This window comes from Prionailurus viverrinus, chromosome F1 (assembly GCF_022837055.1).
Source record: "Prionailurus viverrinus isolate Anna chromosome F1, UM_Priviv_1.0, whole genome shotgun sequence".
NCBI classification, from domain to species: domain Eukaryota; kingdom Metazoa; phylum Chordata; class Mammalia; order Carnivora; family Felidae; genus Prionailurus; species Prionailurus viverrinus.
Window position 1 is genome coordinate 23,239,349 of NC_062577.1, and position 19,346 is coordinate 23,258,694.

Genomic DNA, 19,346 nt, shown 5'->3' on the forward strand with positions numbered 1-19,346 from the left:
AGTAGGGCTAGAAGAGTCATACCTCAAGATCATAAAAGCCATGTATGAAAGACCCAACAATAATATCATCCTCAATGGGGAAAAAATGAGAGCTTTCCCCCCAAGGTCAGGAACAAGATGGGGATGTCCGATCTCGCCACTGTTATTCAACATACTATTGGAAGTCTTAGCCTCAGCAATCAGACAACACAAAGAAATAAAAGGCATCCAAATTGGCCAGGAGGAGGCCAACCTTTCACTCTTCACAGATGACATGATACTCTATATGGAAGATCCAAAAGATTCCACCAAAAAACTGCTAGAACTGATCCATGAATTCAGCAAAGTTTCAGGATATAAAATCAATGCACAGATATCGGTTGCATTCCAATACACTAATAAGGAAGCAACAGAAAGAGAAATCAAGGAATGGATCCCATTTACAATTACACCAAAAGCCATAAAATATCTAGGAATAAATAAGTGAAAAATATATACACTGAAAACTATAGAAAGCTTATGAAAGAAATTGAAGAAGACACACAAAAAATGGAAAACTATTCCATGCTCCTGGATTAGAAGAACAAATATTGTTAAAATGTCAATACTACCCAAAGCAATCTACATAGTCAATGCAATCCCTATCAAAATAACAGCAGCATTCTTCACAGAACCTAGAACAGTCCTAAAATTTGTAATGAGCCAGAAAAAATCCTGAATAACCAAAGCAATCCTGAAAAAGAAAACCAAAGGTGGAGGCATTACAATCCCAGACTTCAAGCTGTATTACAAAGCTGTAATCATCAAGACAGTATGGTACTGGCACAAAAACAGACACTCAGATCAATGGAACAGAATAGAGAGCCCAGAAATGGACCCACAAACATATGGCCAACTATTCTTTGACAAAGTAGGAAAGAATATTCAATGGAATAAAGACAGTCTGTTCAGCAAGTGGTGCTGGGAAAATTGGACAGCGACATGCAGAAGAATGAACCTGGACCACTTTCTTACACCAGACACAAAAATAAACTCAAAATAGATGAAAGACCTAAAAGTAAGACAGTAAGCTATCAAAATCCTCAAGGAGAAAGCAGGCAAAAACCTCTTTGACCTTGGCTGCAACAACTTCTTACTCAACACGTCTCCAGAGGCAGGGGAAACAAAAGCAAAAATGAACTATTGGGACCTCATCAAAATAAAAAGCTTCTGTACAGTGAAGGAATCAATCAGCAAAACTAAAAGGCAACTGACAAAATGGGAGAAGATATGTGCAAACAACATATCAGATAAAGGACTAGTATCCAAAATCTATAAAGAACTTCTCAAACTTCTCAAACTTCTCAACATCCAAAAAGCAAAAATCCAGTGAAGAAATGGGCAAAAGACATGAATAGACACTTCTCCAAAGAAGACTTCCAGATGGCCAACCGACACATGAAAACATGCTCAACATCACTCATCATCAAGGAAATACAAATCAAAACCACAATGAGATACCACCTCATACCTGTCAGAATGGCTGACATTAACAACTGAGGCAACAACAGATGTTGTTGAGAATGTGGAGAAATAGGATCTCTTTTGCATTGTTGGTTGGAATGCAAGCTGGTGGAGCCACTCTGGAAAACAGTATGGAGGTTCCTCAAAAAATTAAAAATAGAACTACCCTATGACCCAGCAATTGCACTACTAGCTATTTATCCAAGGGATACAGGTGTGCTGTTTTGAAGGGACACATGCACCCCAATGTTTATAGCAGCACTGGCCACAACAGCCAAAGTATGGAAAGAGCCCAAATGCCCATTGATGTATGAATGGATAAAGGAGATGTGGTATTTGTATACAATGGAGTATTACTCAGCAATCAAAAAGAATGAAATCTTGCCATTTGCAACTACGTGGATGGAACTAGAGGGTATTATGCTAAGTGAAATTAGTCAGAGAAAGACAAATATCATATGACTTCACTCATATGATGGTTTTAAGATACAAAACAGATGAACATAAGGAAAGAGAAGCAAAAATAATATAAAAACAAGGAGGAGGACAAAAACACAAGGGTCTCTTAAATATGGAGAATAAACAGAGGTTTGCTGGAGGGGTTGTGGGAGGGAAGATGGGCTAAATGGATAAGGGGCACTAAGGAACCTACTCCTGAAATCATTGTTGCACTATATGCTAACTAACTGGATGTAAATTTAAAAAAATAAATTAAAAAAAGAATATTTCTAAGTAGAAATGGCACTGAACAACAGGTAAGAATAATCTGACCTAGAGTAGAAAGATGTTTTGATTTACATAACTCACCAAAAGATGTAATGGAATGACCTCCAGTTTGTTCCTACTACTTGCTTTTTTCATAAGATGGATGAATAAAGCAAGGAATAATATATATATTTAATATATATTATATATAATTAATATATTATACATATATTAATTTCATGCACACACATACAGACACACACAAGTTTTATTATAATTCTTTGCTCTAACTAAAGAACTATTGGCCCTGTGGTGCTACGTAAGAGAACTTCTATCATATTAACAAATAATAGAAAAAAAGTGCTTCACTTCCTTGGTATAAGTAAGTACTCTTTCAATACTGAGGAGCTTCTAGTACCCAAAGGGAAGAATGTCAGAAATTGACACAGTGACAGAATTCAGTGAGATTTTCAGTTGGAGATTCCTGCTTGGCAGGTTTGAAATCACGGTACCATTTATAGACCACTCCAGTCTTTGCTGGATGGTACTAAGTTTGGAAAGCCATGACAGGGAGAGATGGGAAACTTACTTCTCCATTTCAGAAAAAAAATATAAATCATTGATCGCAAAGTTGACAACAATAATCCTGTGGCCAAATATACGACGCTTCATAAGGATTATATCTTCATTCTCAAGGTCTGTACTCCGGACGTTTGCAACATTTGCAGTTGGTCGTCCTGATACATTTGGTGATGTGGAGAAATCTGAGAGAGAAGGAGGAAAGAATTAAAATCTAATTTGATCAAGTCACTCATAAACTTGAAGCCTCCAACTTGGACATAACTAAAATGAAGAAAGGAAAACGGACCCATCTTTGAGTCTATTGAAAGAGTGATTTCCTACCTACCCTTGGGCTCAACTTTTTACTTTGACTTGAAGTACTGCTGAAAAAGCCATCCGCTTAGATGGCATGACAACATACACACACACACACGCACACACACGCACACGCACAAATCACTGTGTACTGAAAGCACAAAACAACTGTGTTTTCCTGGTGCTTGTTTCGTAGAAATATGATTGCACTGTAGTTATGCCAATCCCTAACATTTCTGCAGAAAGTGAATATACAGATGTGACCTTCAAAATGGAGTCTGTGATTCTGATGATGCTTATTCAAGGTTTATCAGGGAAGTAATTTAGAAGTAAACTGGGGAAGCAGCACAACAAAAAAGCCAAACATCAAGAGTAAAGAAATTTATTAAAGAAACAGAGATAAGGGCACCAGAGTAGAAAACAGACAGGAATGAGTAAAGATAAACATAGAAGATTCTAGAAGGTTTGGATTGTGTCTCAAAAAAAAAAAAGACTTATTTTAGAAAGTTTCTTGACTAGGATATATCTAAAGAAGTCCATTCATAGGGATTTGGGGCTGTATTTGGCATGTAGACCCTGGTTAATTGACTGGCTGGGGTTAAGAAAATTGTCTAATCCAGCTCTAGGATTTACTATTTTTCCTGTAAAATCCAATATTGTGGATATCTGTTCAAAAATCATTGATATGGGTGTGGTGCTTCCTATGGCATAAGTGGGATTCCTTTTGGAGCAGTGTTACATATAAGATGGGAGGGTACTACAACATTCAATAAATAGCTAACACCTATTATGTTCCAGACACTGTGCTAGGTCCTAGGGTTATAGTACCAACTAAAACAAAAAGCTACTCCTTCCTATCTTACAATCTGTATCTCTTATAGTTGAGTTTGAAGGGGGAAAAAAGTCAGAACAGGAAAGTTGGTGTGATGGTCAGAGATTTTAGGAAGAGAGGGTGCTAAATTCACTCAAGAAATCTGGGAGCAGTGATATACTTATAAACCAACTCTGGTAGGGAAGGGGAGATCTGATTTGTAACATTTGCTGATTTCTATAATAAATACTTCTATCATAGTTGATTTCAAGCTATTGATGGCTCACAAAATGCCCTGAATATTTGACAGTTGACTTTCAATTGGATTAAGATTGTCATGTTGGATAATTTTTTTTCAAAGCAAGACCCAACTCTATACTGGCTACCAGAAGAGCAATTTACTTTTTTAATGTTTTTGATGTTTGTTTATTTTTGAGAGAGAGAGAGAAACAGAGAGAGACAGAGAGAGACAGAGAAGGGGAGGGGCAGAGAGAGGGAGATACAGAACTCGAAGTGGGCTCCAGGCTCCACACTACCAGCACAGAGCCAGATGCTGGGTTTGAACTCATGAGCCATGAGATCGTGACCTGAGCCAAAGTTGGATGTTTAACCAACTGAGCCCCCCAGGCCTCCTAGAAGAGCACTTTAAATGTAGGGAATAACTAGGTTATAAAAAGAACAATGGGCAAATACAATATTGCAAACACTAATAAAAAGAAAGCTGGAGTGCCTATTTTAATATCAAAGTAGATTTCGGAGAAGAGAGTATTACCAAGGGTAAAGAAAGGGTTTTTTTAAAAATATAACTTATTGCCAAATGAGCACCCAGTGCTCATTCCAACAAGTGCCCTCCTCAATGCCCATCACTCACTTTCCCCTCTCCTCCACCCCCCATCAACTCTCAGTTTGTTCTCTGTATTTAAGAGTCTCTTATGGTTTGCCTCCCTCCCTCTCTGTTTGTAACTTTTTCCCCCTTCCCTTCCCTCATGGACTTCTGTTAAGTTTCTCAAGATTCATATATGAGTGAAAACATATATCTGTCTTTCTCTGATTGACTTATTTCACCAGTTCCATCCACATTGCTGCAAATGGAAGGATTTCATTCTTTCTCATTTCTAAGTAGTATTCCATTTTATATATAAGCCACATCTTCTTTATCCATTCATCAATTGATGGACACTTAGACTCTTTTCATAATTTGGCTATTATTGAAAGAGCTGCTATAAACATTGGGGTATATGTGCCCCTATGCATCAGTAATCCTGTATTCCTTGAGTAAATTCCTAGCAGTGCTATTGCTGAGTCAAAGGGTGGTTCTATTTTTAATTTTTTGAGGAACCTCCACACTGTTTTCCAGAGTGGCTGCACCAATTTGCATTCCCACCAACAGTGCAAGAGCGTTCCCATTTCTCCACATCCTCGCCAGGATCTACAGTTTCCTGATTTGTTTGCTTTAGCCACTCTGACCAGTGTGAGATGGTATTTCAGTGTGACTTTGATTTGCATTTCCCTGATGATGAGTGACGTTGAGAATCATTTCATGTATCTGTTGGCCATCTGGATGTCTTCTTTGGAAAAGTGTCTATTCATGTCTTCTGCCCGTTTCTTCACTGGATCATTTATTTTTCATGTGTTGAGTTTGATAAGTTATTTATAGATTTTGGATAGTAGCCCTTTATCTGATATGTCATTTGCACATATCTTTGCCCATTCTGTTGGTTGCCTTTTAATCTTGTTCATTGTTTTCTTTGTAGTGAAGAAGCTTTTTATCTTGATTAGGTCCAAGTAGTTCATTTTTGCTTTTAATTCCCTTGCCTTTGGAGATGTGTCAAGTAAGAAATTGCTGCAGCTGAGGTCAAAGAGGTTGTTGCCTGCTTTCTCCTCTAAGGTTCTGATGGTTTCCTGTCTCACATTCAGGTCCTTTATCCATTTTGAGTTTACTTTTGTGTATGGTGTAAGAAAGTGGTCTAGTTTCATTCTTCTGCATGTTGCTGTCCAGTTCTCCCAGCACCATTTGCTAAAGAGACTGTCTTTTTTCCATTAGATATTCTTTCCTGCTTTGTCAAAGATTAGTTGGCCATACATTGTGGGTCCATTTCTGGGTTATTGGTTCTATTCCATTGGTCTACGTGTCTGCTTTGTGCCAATACCATACTGTCTTGATGATTACAGCTTTGTAGTAGAGGCTAAAGTCTGGGACTGTGATGCATCCCACTTTGGTTTTCTTATTCAGTATTACTTTGGCTAGTCAGGATCTTTTGTGGTTCCATACAAATTTTAGGATTGTTTGTTCTAGCTTTGAGAAGATAGCTAGTGCAATTTTGACCGGGATTGTACTGAATGTGTAGATTGCTTTGGGTAGTATTGACATTTTAATCATATTTATTCTTCCAGTTCATGAGCATGGAATGTTTTTCCATTTCTTTGTGTCTTCTTCAATTTCCTTCATAAGCTTTCTATAGTTTTTAGCTGACAGATATTTTACATCTTTGGTTAGGATTATTCCTAGGTATTTTATGTTTCTTGGTGCAATTGTAAACGGAATAAGTTTCTTTATTTCTCTTTCTGTTGCTTCATTATTGGTGTATAAAAATGTAACCAGTTTCTGTAGATTGATTTTGTACCGTATGACTTTGCTGAATTCATATATTAGTTCTAGCAGTCTTTTGGTGCAGTCTTTTGGGTTTTCGAAATGGAGTATCATGTCATCTGTGAAAAGTGAAAGTTTTACTTCTTCTTTGCCAATTTTTATGCCCTTTATTTCATTTTGTTGTCGGTTGTTGATGCTAGAACTTCCAACACTATGTTAAACAACAGTGGTGAGAGTGGACATCCCTGTCATGTTCCTGATCTCAGGGAGAAAGCTCTCAGTTTTTCCCCATTGAGGATGATATTAGCTGTGGGCTTTTCATATATGGTTTTTATGATGTTTAAGTATGTTCCTTCTATCCAGACTTTCTTGAGTGTTTTTATTAAGAAAGGATGCTGTATTTTGTCAAATGCTTTTTATGCATCTATTGACAGGATCATGTTGTTCTTATCCTTTCTTTTATTAATGTGATGTATCACATTGATTGATTTGTGAATATTGAACCAGCCCTGTAGTCCAGGAATGAATCCTATTAGATCATGGTGAATAATTGTTGAATTTGATTTGCTAGTATCTTGTTGAGAATTTTGGATCTATGTTCATCAGGGATATTGGCCTGTAGTTCTCCTTTTTTATGGGGTCTCTATCTGGTTTGTGAATCAAAGTAATACTGGCTTCATAGAATGATTCTGGAACTTTTCTTCCATTTCTATTTTTTGGAGCAGCTTGAGAAGGATAGATATTAACTCTGCTTTAAATGTCTGGTAGAATTCCCTAGGGAAGCCATCTGATCAAGGACTCTTATTTGTTGGGAGACTTTTGATAACTGGTTCAATTTCTTCACTAGTTATGGGTCTGTTCAAATTTTCTATTTCTCCCCGTTTGAGATTTGGTAGTGTGTGGGTGTTTAGGAATATGTCCATTTCTTCCAGGTTGTCCAGTTTATTGGCATATAATTTTTCATAGTATTCCCTAATAATTGCTTCTGATAAGTGTTTCTGAGGGATTGGTTGTAATAATTCCATTTTCATTCATGACCTTATCTATTTGGGTCCTCTCCTGTGATTCCCATGCCTGGCGCTTGACTGGGATTCAAATTCTCGCTCAGTGCATCCTGGTACAGGGGAGGTGCGGAGTCCTGGTACTGGGGAAGCTCTGCTCTGCACCCTCAGATATGTGGCCCCCTGCTGGCAGACACAGGCAGGCGTTGTCCTGTCCCACAACACTCTAGGAAAGGAATTGCTTTCTCCTATTGCGAACTGCACCCCTGACCTAGCCACCAAGCCGCGGACTGGCTCCCCTCCTGCCCAGGTGCGTGATCTGGGCAGCTGGTCCCAGTCTGGAGAAAGCCCCACAGTTAGAAATTGGATCTTTCTTCCTCCTAGTTCAAGGTTTTTCTGTGGCCAGATATAGTCCTATGCTTCACCAGCCTCTCTTTCTGTTCCCTTTGTCTCTCTGAAGGAGGGGATCCCTCCCCTCCATTCCTTTTATCTCTCCCAGTTCCAATCATGCTCCTATGGCCCATCAGGTTGTCCCGGTGAGTCCCTGGAAGCACGACTGTCTCCTTTCTTCCAGGGCTCCTGGGGTTCAAAATCCTTTGGCTTCAACACTTCTTTGTTTGAGAGACTAGGGAAGTTCTGATCCCCCTACTTCTCTGCCATGTTGGCCCCTTCTCTCCCAAGAAAGTGTTTTTTGTAATGATAAATGGGTCATTGATTGAAGGATATAACAGTCCCAGAAAAGGCTAAATGATAGTGATAGGAAGGAGACTACTAGCCGGTAGATCTCCCACTGAGCTACAGAAGCACTCTTCTTGGGCTCTCTCATACAATACTAAGGATATGGGAAATTAAAGGGGGGGGGGTGACATGGGACTTCCTATCATTCTGGGGCATACAGGTTTGAAGTAATTTTATTTAAAAGAAGAAACAAAAGAGCTAGAACTACTCTAAAATCCTAAATGTGAAGCAGTTCGTAAAACATACATACAAAAACTTTTGCAAATTAGAAAATAAAATAATACTTAAAAATTCCAATAGAAAAATAGACAAAGGACATAAACAATTCAAAAAAGAATACAAATGACCAATAAATAAAAGTGCTCGATTACTAAAGAAATATATATAAGAATGGCACATTATTTTTCATTTACTGGATGGGCAGTTTTTTAAAAAATGCATAATACCCCATGTTAGTGACAATGTGGCACTCATTTATACTGTTGGTGAGAATTTATTTAGTGTGATGTTATTAAAGGACTGAAATTTAACTATTTTTAACCATTTTCCCATTTCTCCCATTTTAAGGAGTTTATTTCATAGAAATAACACAATTGCAAAGTAGGTATGTTTTGCAGTATTATTTGTTATAGTGACAATTGGAACAACTCAAGTCATCAAAAGAGATGAAATTTGTCATTAGTTCCTCCAATATTATCTCAGGCACTTTTGGCATCTTATTAATCTCCCATCCATCTGGGCTGATTGCAGTTCCTGCAATGTGCCATCCTCTTTCTTATTTTAGGATCCTATGCAGACCTAGAAATTTCTCCCCTCCTATTTTGTCTCTCTAACTTGCTCATTCCTGAAGACAAATTTATGTGATTTTCTAGGAGAAGTCTTCCCTGATCCTACCCTTTGAGTAACTAGGGTCTCCTTGAAATTATCTTTGGGATTACTCACTACATAATAATAGCAATACACTGGTTAACTCTTTTATAGCAATGGGTAAAGACATTCTATATGTATTAACTCACTTAATCTCCACAATAATCTTATGAGAAAAGCACCATTATTATTACCATTCTACAGATGAAAAAAAAACAGAGGCACAAACCACTTTCACAAGGTCCTTCAGTTAGAAAATGGCAGATTCAAACCCAGGAACTCTTGCTCCGACATCTGTAGCTCTTATTTTCTGTCTTACATTCAAGACTGTAAATGCCATGAGGACATATGCTGCATGTTTCCTACTGTATCTCCAGCACCTGGCAAAGTTCCTGCTACATAGTAGATTCTCAAAAAGTGATGAATGAGTGAATGAAATAATAAATGTAGTAGTTGAATAAATCTATACTACAGACAAACAGTTTTATAAAATATAAGATCTTGCTATGCTTTAGACTAGTCATTCTCTACCATTGCTGGCTCTGTAAGCAGAAGCCACTGGACTCACATCCTCTCTAAGCAGGGGTGAGCTTGGCTTTGCACCCAGGACCTGGAGTTCTTGCTATACCCCACACTAACACAGGTATGACATACAGCAACCGCCCTGCAGTTTCTTATCTGGGCTAACCTGTGTCTGGAATGTCAACAGGAAAGGCAGCAAATAGAGAAGTGACTTACTTTCCTTGCTATTTTGTACTTCCAGGTGAAGATATTCCTCAAATTCATGGCGTTTACTGGGATCAGACATAAATCTGCGGTACTTGCAAAAGCTCTTAATAAAGCTAATCATTTTCAGCCAGCCTCTCTTCTGGGAAAAGAGAGAGGGGTATGCCACATTCATCAGTATAGCTTCTGTTCACTGAAAGTTTACTATGACAGAAATTCGACATTCATTACATTTAATCCTCACAACACCTCCTTTATAAGAAATCATCTTTAGCTCCAATTTTACGATGAGGAAACTCAAGTCGGAGAACTGTTAGCCTTCCCTAAATTAAGTGGATAGTGGGTAGAAGGTTCTGGCTTTACCTAAGCATGGGGCCATTGGCAATGCCCCTTCTATCACCATTTTTCAATGGTAAGATTTAAGATGCCATGATTAGGAGAGAGAGTGTGAAAGCTAAGAACAGGAAGAAAACAGAGGTCAGAGAGAAGTAAAACTCACAAGAAGAGAATAATGGCTTGGGCAGATTTGAAGTGTTGAAGAAATAAGGAAACGAATAAAAACATTTCTAATCATTAAAAAGAGAAAAATATAATTACACGCACACCACACACACACACACACACACACACACACACACACACATGCATTTTATAAATTCCTCATCTGTTTCATAATACCCAGTGACCAATCTGTAATTCATTTACCCCTTGACAAATTGATATTTAGAGCCAGAAATGATCTTATTGATCAACTAGTTCAGTTGTCTCATTCTACAAAGTGGAATCCTCAGTGTAAGCATGGCTTTAGAGAGCCATGTAGTGGCTGGATTTGGGATCAGAAATTTTCCATCTGGAGTCTAGCTTCTTCCTAATTGTGTAATTTGGGTCAATTCAATCTGTGTCTTAATGTTTCCATGTGTAAAATAGAAACAACAGCCTTCAGGGTTGTGGTGAGGGTTAGTGATTATACACATAAAGTCTAATGCAGTTCTTGGCACAAAATAGGCACTAAATCCATGTTGGTTTCTTTTCATCTTTTCTTATCTAAGAGCAACTGTAAGACCTGAAATTAAAACGAAGTCTCCTGGTTCTGGGTGCAATATTCTTTTTAATGTCCTACATGATCATTCATGGTATCCTGACATGGAATTGACTCATACTTGGAGAAAATAAAGAGGAGAAAGGAAGGAGCAGAAGTCTTCATATCTGGAGTATTGGATCAATGGGCTTAGGCATTATTTTCAGAAATCTTAGCACGATTTTTGGAGTCAGATGGAGCTGGACTCAAATTTTTCTGATACTAGTCAACTCTACAACACATTGAGCAAGTGATTATTTAAAGGAAGCATAAATATTTTCTCAAATCATATGAAGAGACTTTCCTGAATAACATTCCTGTCTTGGGGAGCATGCGTCTTAGTGGAGGAGGTCTGAAGTACTCTGGGATTTACTGAGAAACTTCTTTGTAAAAACTGTATTATTGCCATTTCCTTACAAAACTGTATTTTGGAAAATTATATACTGTCAATTAAAGTGCTTTTGTGTGAGCTGGAAAAAAATTCCCTTTGCTCTCCTCCCATGGAGAAAGAATGGGTTAAATAATTGATAGGTTTGGAAGGAAAAAATGAACATGTTCTACTGTCAGCCTCCTGCATTCTCTCTCTGGGAGTCTCTTGTTTGCAGGATACCTGTGTTTAGGCTTGCCCTTTGTCACTCATAAGGGGTTCACTCAAGTAAATGCAGGCCTGAGTTGCTCCATTTTGCCAGTGATTGGACTTGTAACTAAGTTTAATTTGGGTGCAGAGGATTATTAAACCCATTTGGCTTCACGGCCAATCCATGTCCTTCAAACTAGCTTTCAGCAGTAAAAACACTGACATTTTGGGGGCGCCTGGGTGGCTCAAGTCAGTTAAGCCTCTGACTCTTGGTTTCTGCTCGGGTCATGATCTCACAGTTCATGATTTTGAGCCCCAGCATGGAGCTTGCTTGGAATTCTTTCTCTCCCTTTCTCTCTGCCTCTTCTTCCTCCTCCTCCTCTTCCTTCTATTTCTTTCTCTCTCTCTCTCAAAATAAATAAATAAACTTTAAAAATTAAAAAAAAAACACTGACATTTTGATCTCCATGTATCTAAACCTTATGTCTATCACTCAGTTGGTTTTGGTCACAGAGAGTGAAGGCAGGGATTTTCTTAAATTCCCACTGTAACAATTTCTCTGGGCCTCAGAATCCGTCTTTGTAAATGTGAATTAAGAAACCTATCCAAAAGAGTAGTTGTTTTGGTGAATAAATAAGCTAACAATGAAACTGTTTTGCATGGTTGACAATGCAGTGCTTTTTTGTTCCCAGTGTCTTGTCTTCACTGTCTTCCTCACTGACCTGAGATTCCTGTAGGTAAGTTGTTGTCTTTGAGGGCTTCCTAGAAGTTTGTACTTCAATATGCTGCCCTTCCTGAGGGTAAGGCGGGAACAGCTCTTGGTAATCTTTAAACCTGCCAAAAGGAGACCAAGGACATCAAAGAAGGCAAACACCTGGTACATAAAAGGTAACAGTCAAGGCAAACCTATCTCGGCTTTTGGAGGAAGTCAAGAAAATGGGAATTGGGGAATAGTGAGACATTTACAAATATTCTTCTTCCAATTTCAATCCTTTGCTAATGTCAGCCTATCCTTCCTAATCAATACTGTATTGTTCTTTGTTCAAGTAAATGAACTGAAGTGTGTGTGTTTGGACGTGTGTGCACAATGCATGTGCATAGCAGGTAGGTAAGCAGAGGATTCAAGATAAATTTGCCTTTTCTCTTGCAAGGAAGCCCTGGCAGTGAACTTCTGGAATTTGAGACTCTTTGAGTACTATGGCTTTCAGAAGCCCCTGTGCAGGTCCAGAAAGAACCACGGCGTTCACTGATCAATACTCACCACTTTTCTTCTAGAGATTTCATGACATATCCCTGTAGCGTTAATAATGTAGTTGTGCTGACATGACGCATGTGAGAGATTTCTTGTATAATAGGGGCATCACACTGCAGTATTACTTCTAAAAAATGCAAGAGAGAAAAAGTCCTCATCTTCTCTTCTACCATTTCTGAGGTAGTTCGTGTGTTTTTCATCTTAGAGTCTGTCCCTTATTCTCAATCTGGTTAGAATCTGAACTCTTCACTCCAATTTGTTTGAAAATCTCAGAGGAGCGTTGCAGAGCAAATACAGTCCTGGTTTACTTCCATTCAAGTTTCTAAGATGAGTGTTTAAGGGGAAAGAAATATTTAAAGGACTCATCTCTGCAGCTAGTTTAAAGTTTTTGGTTTAGGAAGAGAGCAGAACAGTAAAGGATTAATGTTAAACTGCTAGGGTAAATGAGGAATCCAAGATTACAAATAAGTATCATGAGGGCAATATAATTCTCCAGGTGTTCAGAGACTATTTTGTTCATGAATAAGACTTGAGAACTTATCAAGGACAAGATCTACATACTCCTCTTTGTCTTCTTCCTGAGACTGAACAAATAAATATTTCTTACAAGTAAAGATTTGCCAGTTGTACCTCTCTTTTTACTTTCATAAAATTTATAACCTGATCTAGATTGCCACAAGCAAATACACACACACACACACACACACCAGTTCATTTGTGCCAAAATAAAAGGCTTTATCTTCGTTGCTTTGCTATAGATTTGTTTACTTTGAGGATAGAATTATGCTCACCTCTCTTTTTCTCCTCTAAAATTATATAGGTCAATACTTTACTTGCAACTTTTGTTTCTGGTCAAGATGAATTTACATAGGTCAGATTGCCCTCCCTCCATAGACAAGAAAACAAAATTAATGAAATAAAGATTTTCAGGGAGACAGTTTTCTCCTTCCCAGTACAACTCTCTCTACAACCCATAGTTCGTGGGAACTCCAACTTTACAAATAGCTAACTCTTGTTTTTGTATTTAATTTCTGTCTAGTTGATTTAAGGGTCAGATGACTTGAGTTTGAATTCAAGTTCTCTGAATTTCATATTCCTCATTAGTAAAATGGATCTATTCATTCCTACCTTATAGAGATTAAATAAGATCCTATTTTCAGTGTTGAACACAGTTAAATGAAAGGATATATTTCACATATAAGTACAAGTGTCTTGCATTTGGCTTCCCATACTAGTATTACACTTTAGTTTTATTATTGTTGCTTTCTGTTTTTACTGTCCCTCTTAATCTTTATCTCAATATGCTCGTGCGGCCACTGCTCTGTTCTGCTCTTTCAGGGGACTCACATGAGACAGGTTTTCTGCCAAACTCTTCTCCTAAAATACTAAAGGGAAAAGGAAACAATATCAGGAGAACATGATGCATACCAGCAGGGACTTTGCCATGGAAGAAAGTCTTGATTATATTTTCAAAGAGAGACTTGTAAATTTTTTCATTTGTCTCAATACTGATCTTATGTATGGCCATCAGGAATTTCAAGGGGCTATCAGCCTTCCGTTCTTTGAGGAACTCCCTGAAGAATTCCAAGTGGTTTGAATTTAGGAGGATTTCTGTCAAGTTTCTGGAAAACAAGAAAGCATCGTTGGTGAAGAGAAAGGGATGGTAAACCTGGATTCTGCTCCAACTATGGAATGGGAAAGGGCATCTCCCAGACTGTGGGGCCTTTAGCTGTGTGTAAAAAACAGTGTGAAAAAATTGGTTACTATTTACTTAGAGATAAATTTAAAATTTTATATACACATGTACCCCAGTGTTTATAGCAGCACTTTCAACAACAGCCAAATTATGGAAAGAGCCTAAATGTCCATCAACTGATGAATGGATAAAGAAGATGTAGTTTATATATACAATGGAATATTACTTGGCAATGAGGAAGAAATATGGCCCTTTGTTTGTTTTTTAAGAGAGAGAGAGAGAGAGAGAGAGAGAGAAAGAGGGAGCAGGAGACAGGGGTAAAGGGAGAGAGAGAATCTTAAGATCCAGTGCAGGGCTGGATCTCATGACCATGAGATCATGACCTGGCCCAAAATCAAGAGTCAGAAGCTTAACCAACTGAGCACACAAGTGCCCCTTTATCATTACTTTTATGGGGAGACAATTTGTGATGTTCTTCCTCCACCATTCCAGAAGTCTGATTCTTCCTCTTCAGTGGTCTTAAAGTCTGTATCTTCCCTTCCATTTCTACTCCCACTGTTTAATTCAAGGTTTTTTTTAATGTTTATTTTTGAGAGAAGGAGAGAGAGAATGTGACAGCAGGAGGAGCAGAGACAGATGGAGGATCCAAAGCAGGCTCTGAGCTGTCAGCGCAAAGCCCGACACAGGGCTCAAACCCACGGACTGTGAGGTCATGACCTGAGCCAAAGTCTGATCTTAACCAACTGAGCCACCCAGATATCCCTAATTAAAGTTTTTAATATCACCTGTATGAACAACTGCAACAACCTTCTATTATTTCTGCCTTCAGTCTCTGATGTTCTGACTCCTGTATATATATCATTACTACTTCTGCCTGGGTACTGTTTTCTAAATCCATATAAAAGGTATCTCTGTTACTCTTGTTCCAACAAGTCTCAAGAAATTCTCATTTACAGTTAATCAACATAAATTCCTTAATAATTCTTTTAAGACTTTATTTTTGTTATTTGGTCTCAATTTGGCTTTCTAATGTTATAATTTATATCTCTTCACCCCATGCATTGTATGCTTTAACACCACTGGGCTATTTTCAAGTTTTTAAATACCCTTATATTTGCGAGTTTATGTTTGTGTCATTTCTTTAGCTTGGAAGGTTTAGCCCTACCCTCAAAATACTCTCATTTCTTTGCACATGCACATGAAATTGTACATGTAGTTTGGGGTCTCTTCTGATAGTTTAACTTTTCCTAATCCTTACTCAAAATTTGCTTCTCTTTGCTATACCCTTATAGTAATTATCCAATATTTTATTATGAAATTTTAAGGTCAGCCTTGTAAAGGTAAGGAATATATTTCATTTTTGTAACATTAGTATCTGGGACACAGTATATGTTCAATAACTGTTTATTGCACTGAACAAGGGCTAGGGACAAGGTTAAAGAGAAATGCAACTGTGGGATCCATGGGGCATTCTGTTTTGGTCTTAACTGAAGACATGAAACCGGATGATAACACTTCTGTGATACTTAGCTAAATAGAATAGGTATTTCTATAGACACAGTGGAAAGTGGTGCAAACTGGAACAGCAAAAGAAATAAATGATTAATGTTCAGAGAACAATTTCAGTTCCTTCAAAGGAAGGAAGATCTATCTAGAGTATTTAGAAGAGAGTCAGGACTTATCATCCTCAATGAATGTTATCAGTAACTGAAAGCATAGTTTGGAGAGCTTTCTCTATTCAAAATATTCTCCCAGTGACTCTGACTACCAAATTTGTATGTGTTACTATATCTTTATCTTCTTTAAGGACTTTTCATATACCTAGTCATTAATAGGTAATTCTGGAATAAAAAAAATGAATGATTGAATAAATGGCATGGCCTATAAGAAAATCATAGTCAAGTCCAAGAAAATGGAAAAGATACCTAAAAAATAAAGAGCAGTAAAAAGTAGTACACAGTAAGTACTTTGTGTCGTATTTTAGGGATGTAGTGCTCAGAGAAGAGGGAAGTCATAGCGACATACATCTGAAGAACTTTTTATGTAGAGGTGGCACTTGTGCTAAGGTAAGGAGAAAAAAGTGGACACTTCTGAAAGAAAGGGCCACAGAGTTTTTTCCTAGAAGTGAGACCTTAATAAGTTGATTCTAGGATTTATTATAAGGGGAGAGACATGAAATAAGGAACCAGTTAGGAGGTTACTACAATAGTACACAATGCAGAAAAAGAAATAGGCAAGAATATATATACCAGGATGTTTATTGTGACACTATTTATAGCAGTGAAAAATGAAAAATAATGTAATGTCCATTAAAAAGTTCATTAAAATGTCCATAAAAAAACATGCTACATCTGTATTATGAAAGGGGATATAACTCTACAAACTATCATGATGTCCATGATAGTTTTTTTAAGTTAAAAAATGTTATCTTATGATATATATTGCATGGTCTCAATTATAGAAAATAAATAATTGGTTTAAAATACAAAATGTGGGGGTGTCTATGTGGCTCAGTCAGTTAAGTGCCCGACTTTTGGTTTGGGCTCAGGTTATGATCCCCGCATCATGAGATCAAGTACCACATCAGGCTCAGTGCTGACAGAGTGGAGCCTGCTTGAAACTCTCTCTGTCTCTCTCTCTCTCTGCCCCTCTCCTGCTCTCTCTCTTTCTCAAAACAAATAAATAAATATTGTGTGTATGTTTATGATACATGGAAAAAAATTAAAAAAAAAACTCATATACTGAAGGATAAGTTCAGCATTAGATATGTTGAGATTAAAGAAGACGGCTTGTGTCTGGAGAATATTGCTGTAGCCAAATCCTATGTCTTACCTAGGTCTTAATGAGGGCTTCCTCACACCAGTCCTTTTGTAAAATGATGTTTTCCTAGGTGAGGGTGAGACCACTCTTGGTTCTCTGATAATTTCCACTGTGAAATCTAACGAAAAATCACAAAGTTAGGGAATACCATATTATAAGAACATTTCAGAGAATAAGAAGGGACAAATTAAAAAGGATATTTATCAGACATTGAGTGCATGTGGAAAAATCATAGTCCCCACAACTGTCAACACCTCAGGCAATTACTGCTGAAAAGAAATTTAGGGATGATTTTATCTCTGACTTCAGTTCCAACTGTGTTATCTAAGTCTGCTGGCCATTAGGCCGAGAATCCACCTTCATCAGAAGACTGCTGAGACCAAGTTTATTTTATTTCTTATTTCAACACCAAATGTCATCCATCCTTCCCCCAGTCAGCCATTTTGACTAAACCATAGTCCACATGACATTCAGTCTTCCCTGACACCTCTGTTATCCCATCCTATGCCCTTTCACCTCTGGAACTCCTGCTGTGTAATCAGCAAACTCTCACAGAGTCTTGACCTCTTTGTTAAGAATTTCCTCTATCTTCTTCTTACTTTAACTGAAATCGTTCCCTTTCTTGAAAACACTGTGCCCACTGCAAGCTTCTTAAAAGGTACTCTATCACACCATACACAATTTAAAGTGGGTATCTGGTTCTCTATTGCCATCTAAAAACCATTATTTAAAAAAACATATTAAAACACTACTATCGAAGAACAACAGATTCCAAGGATCTCAGTGTTTTAGGAGAGCCCTTTGAGGTGAGTATTTTAGAAGAAAAGATAGACTCTCAACTCATTAAGGGCAAGGATGGTATATTACTTATGTGAGAACATGTCCTAGTTATATAGTCAATGCTTTAAAATGTTTATTAAATAGAGTATACTCTCACAGATAATTTTTGTGCGGTTTAGTAATACTTTCAGTGACAGCATACAAAAAAAATTGAAAGCAATAGAGGTATATACTAGTTCTAAATAAATGCAATTGAATAGGTGAAAAAAATAAAATCAAGACTATGGAAGACTAGATACAAAAAAAAAATATTCACACAAAAGAAATCAAAAAACTTCCAATACAAACACTTATAAATGCTGGATAAAAAAAATAACCTTTTTAAAACTCATATGTAAGCTTGTAAAAAATTAAGACAAAAAAATAAAAACATAGATATAAGAAACAAAGAGGATGTTAGAAACCAGAAAGGTAAGTTCACACCCTAGAGGCATTCATAATGTTAAAACCACAATAGGTCAGAAGACAAAAACCACTGGCCTTTAGAACATGGACAAAAAAAAAAAACAAAACTTGGCATTACTTTTATTCTCAAGACACTTATCAATTAAGACAGTTGCTACTGAAAAATTTAACAAAGTTTTTGGCAGACTCTCAAGGCAGAAGAAGGCAAAATTGAAAACAGCAAAGGAGAAAAGGCTCTGACAAGTACCCCAGTCTTTTAATTGGGATCCCAAGAAGTAAGGGAAACCAGAAATAGCTCATCCATCAGAAAGAATAAAAACTGACTTTGCACCAACTCAATCCCTAAATGGATTAAGGTTATTTGGATGCTACTTGTGTGGGGGGCCGGCCCCGGTGCCAGGCTGAGACCGGGTCGAGCAACGTTCCCTGTTGACTTAGCCAACCCGGTGGTTCCCCCTCCCATTCCCCCACTTTCAAGGGCATACGAAAGCCTTGTCAAGGCTGAGAAAGTTAATTCCTGAAGCCTGTGGTCTGCAGGTGTTGGCAGTAATGCTACCTCCCTTTTTCTACCCCGAGTCAGATAGAAACAAACATGGGAATTGTGTTTTGCTAGCAATCTTATCAACAAGGTCTTGTTGTGACCCATCTAGAAAATGCACAAGAAACACAGAACTAAATGTTTTGGTTGGCAGCGATTATGTGAAACCTGTTTATTCTTAGAATGGCCTGACCCATAAGATTCTGGATATAAAAGATTGTGTACAGCAACAATAAAGCCATCACTTGGGCCATCAGCCCAGGGGACCCTCCTGTTCCCAAACTTTCTTCTCCCTCTTTTTTCTTGCATTCCCCTACCCTCAGGACCCTGACCTTTGTGTTTGT

The 19,346-nt window shown here is 37.7% G+C and overlaps 1 protein-coding gene across 11 annotated transcripts in view; it reads right to left on the reverse strand.

Moving 5' to 3' along the window:
- Positions 1-19,346, reverse strand: part of RGSL1 (regulator of G protein signaling like 1) — a 158,876-nt gene that overhangs the window by 16,803 nt on the left and 122,727 nt on the right. For all 11 annotated transcript variants that reach the window (XR_007148082.1, XR_007148083.1, XR_007148084.1 and 8 more), the window contains 6 exons: positions 17,232-17,337; positions 14,132-14,325; positions 12,713-12,830; positions 12,174-12,285; positions 9,809-9,938; positions 2,777-2,951 (listed from right to left, as the gene is read on the reverse strand). Coding sequence is in view for 8 of the 11 variants with exons in the window: in XM_047840165.1 (XP_047696121.1) it covers positions 2,777-2,951; positions 9,809-9,938; positions 12,174-12,285; positions 12,713-12,830; positions 14,132-14,325; positions 17,232-17,337 (835 nt within the window). In the remaining 3 variants the exon portion in view is untranslated. The remainder of the gene's footprint in view (positions 1-2,776; positions 2,952-9,808; positions 9,939-12,173; positions 12,286-12,712; positions 12,831-14,131; positions 14,326-17,231; positions 17,338-19,346) is intronic.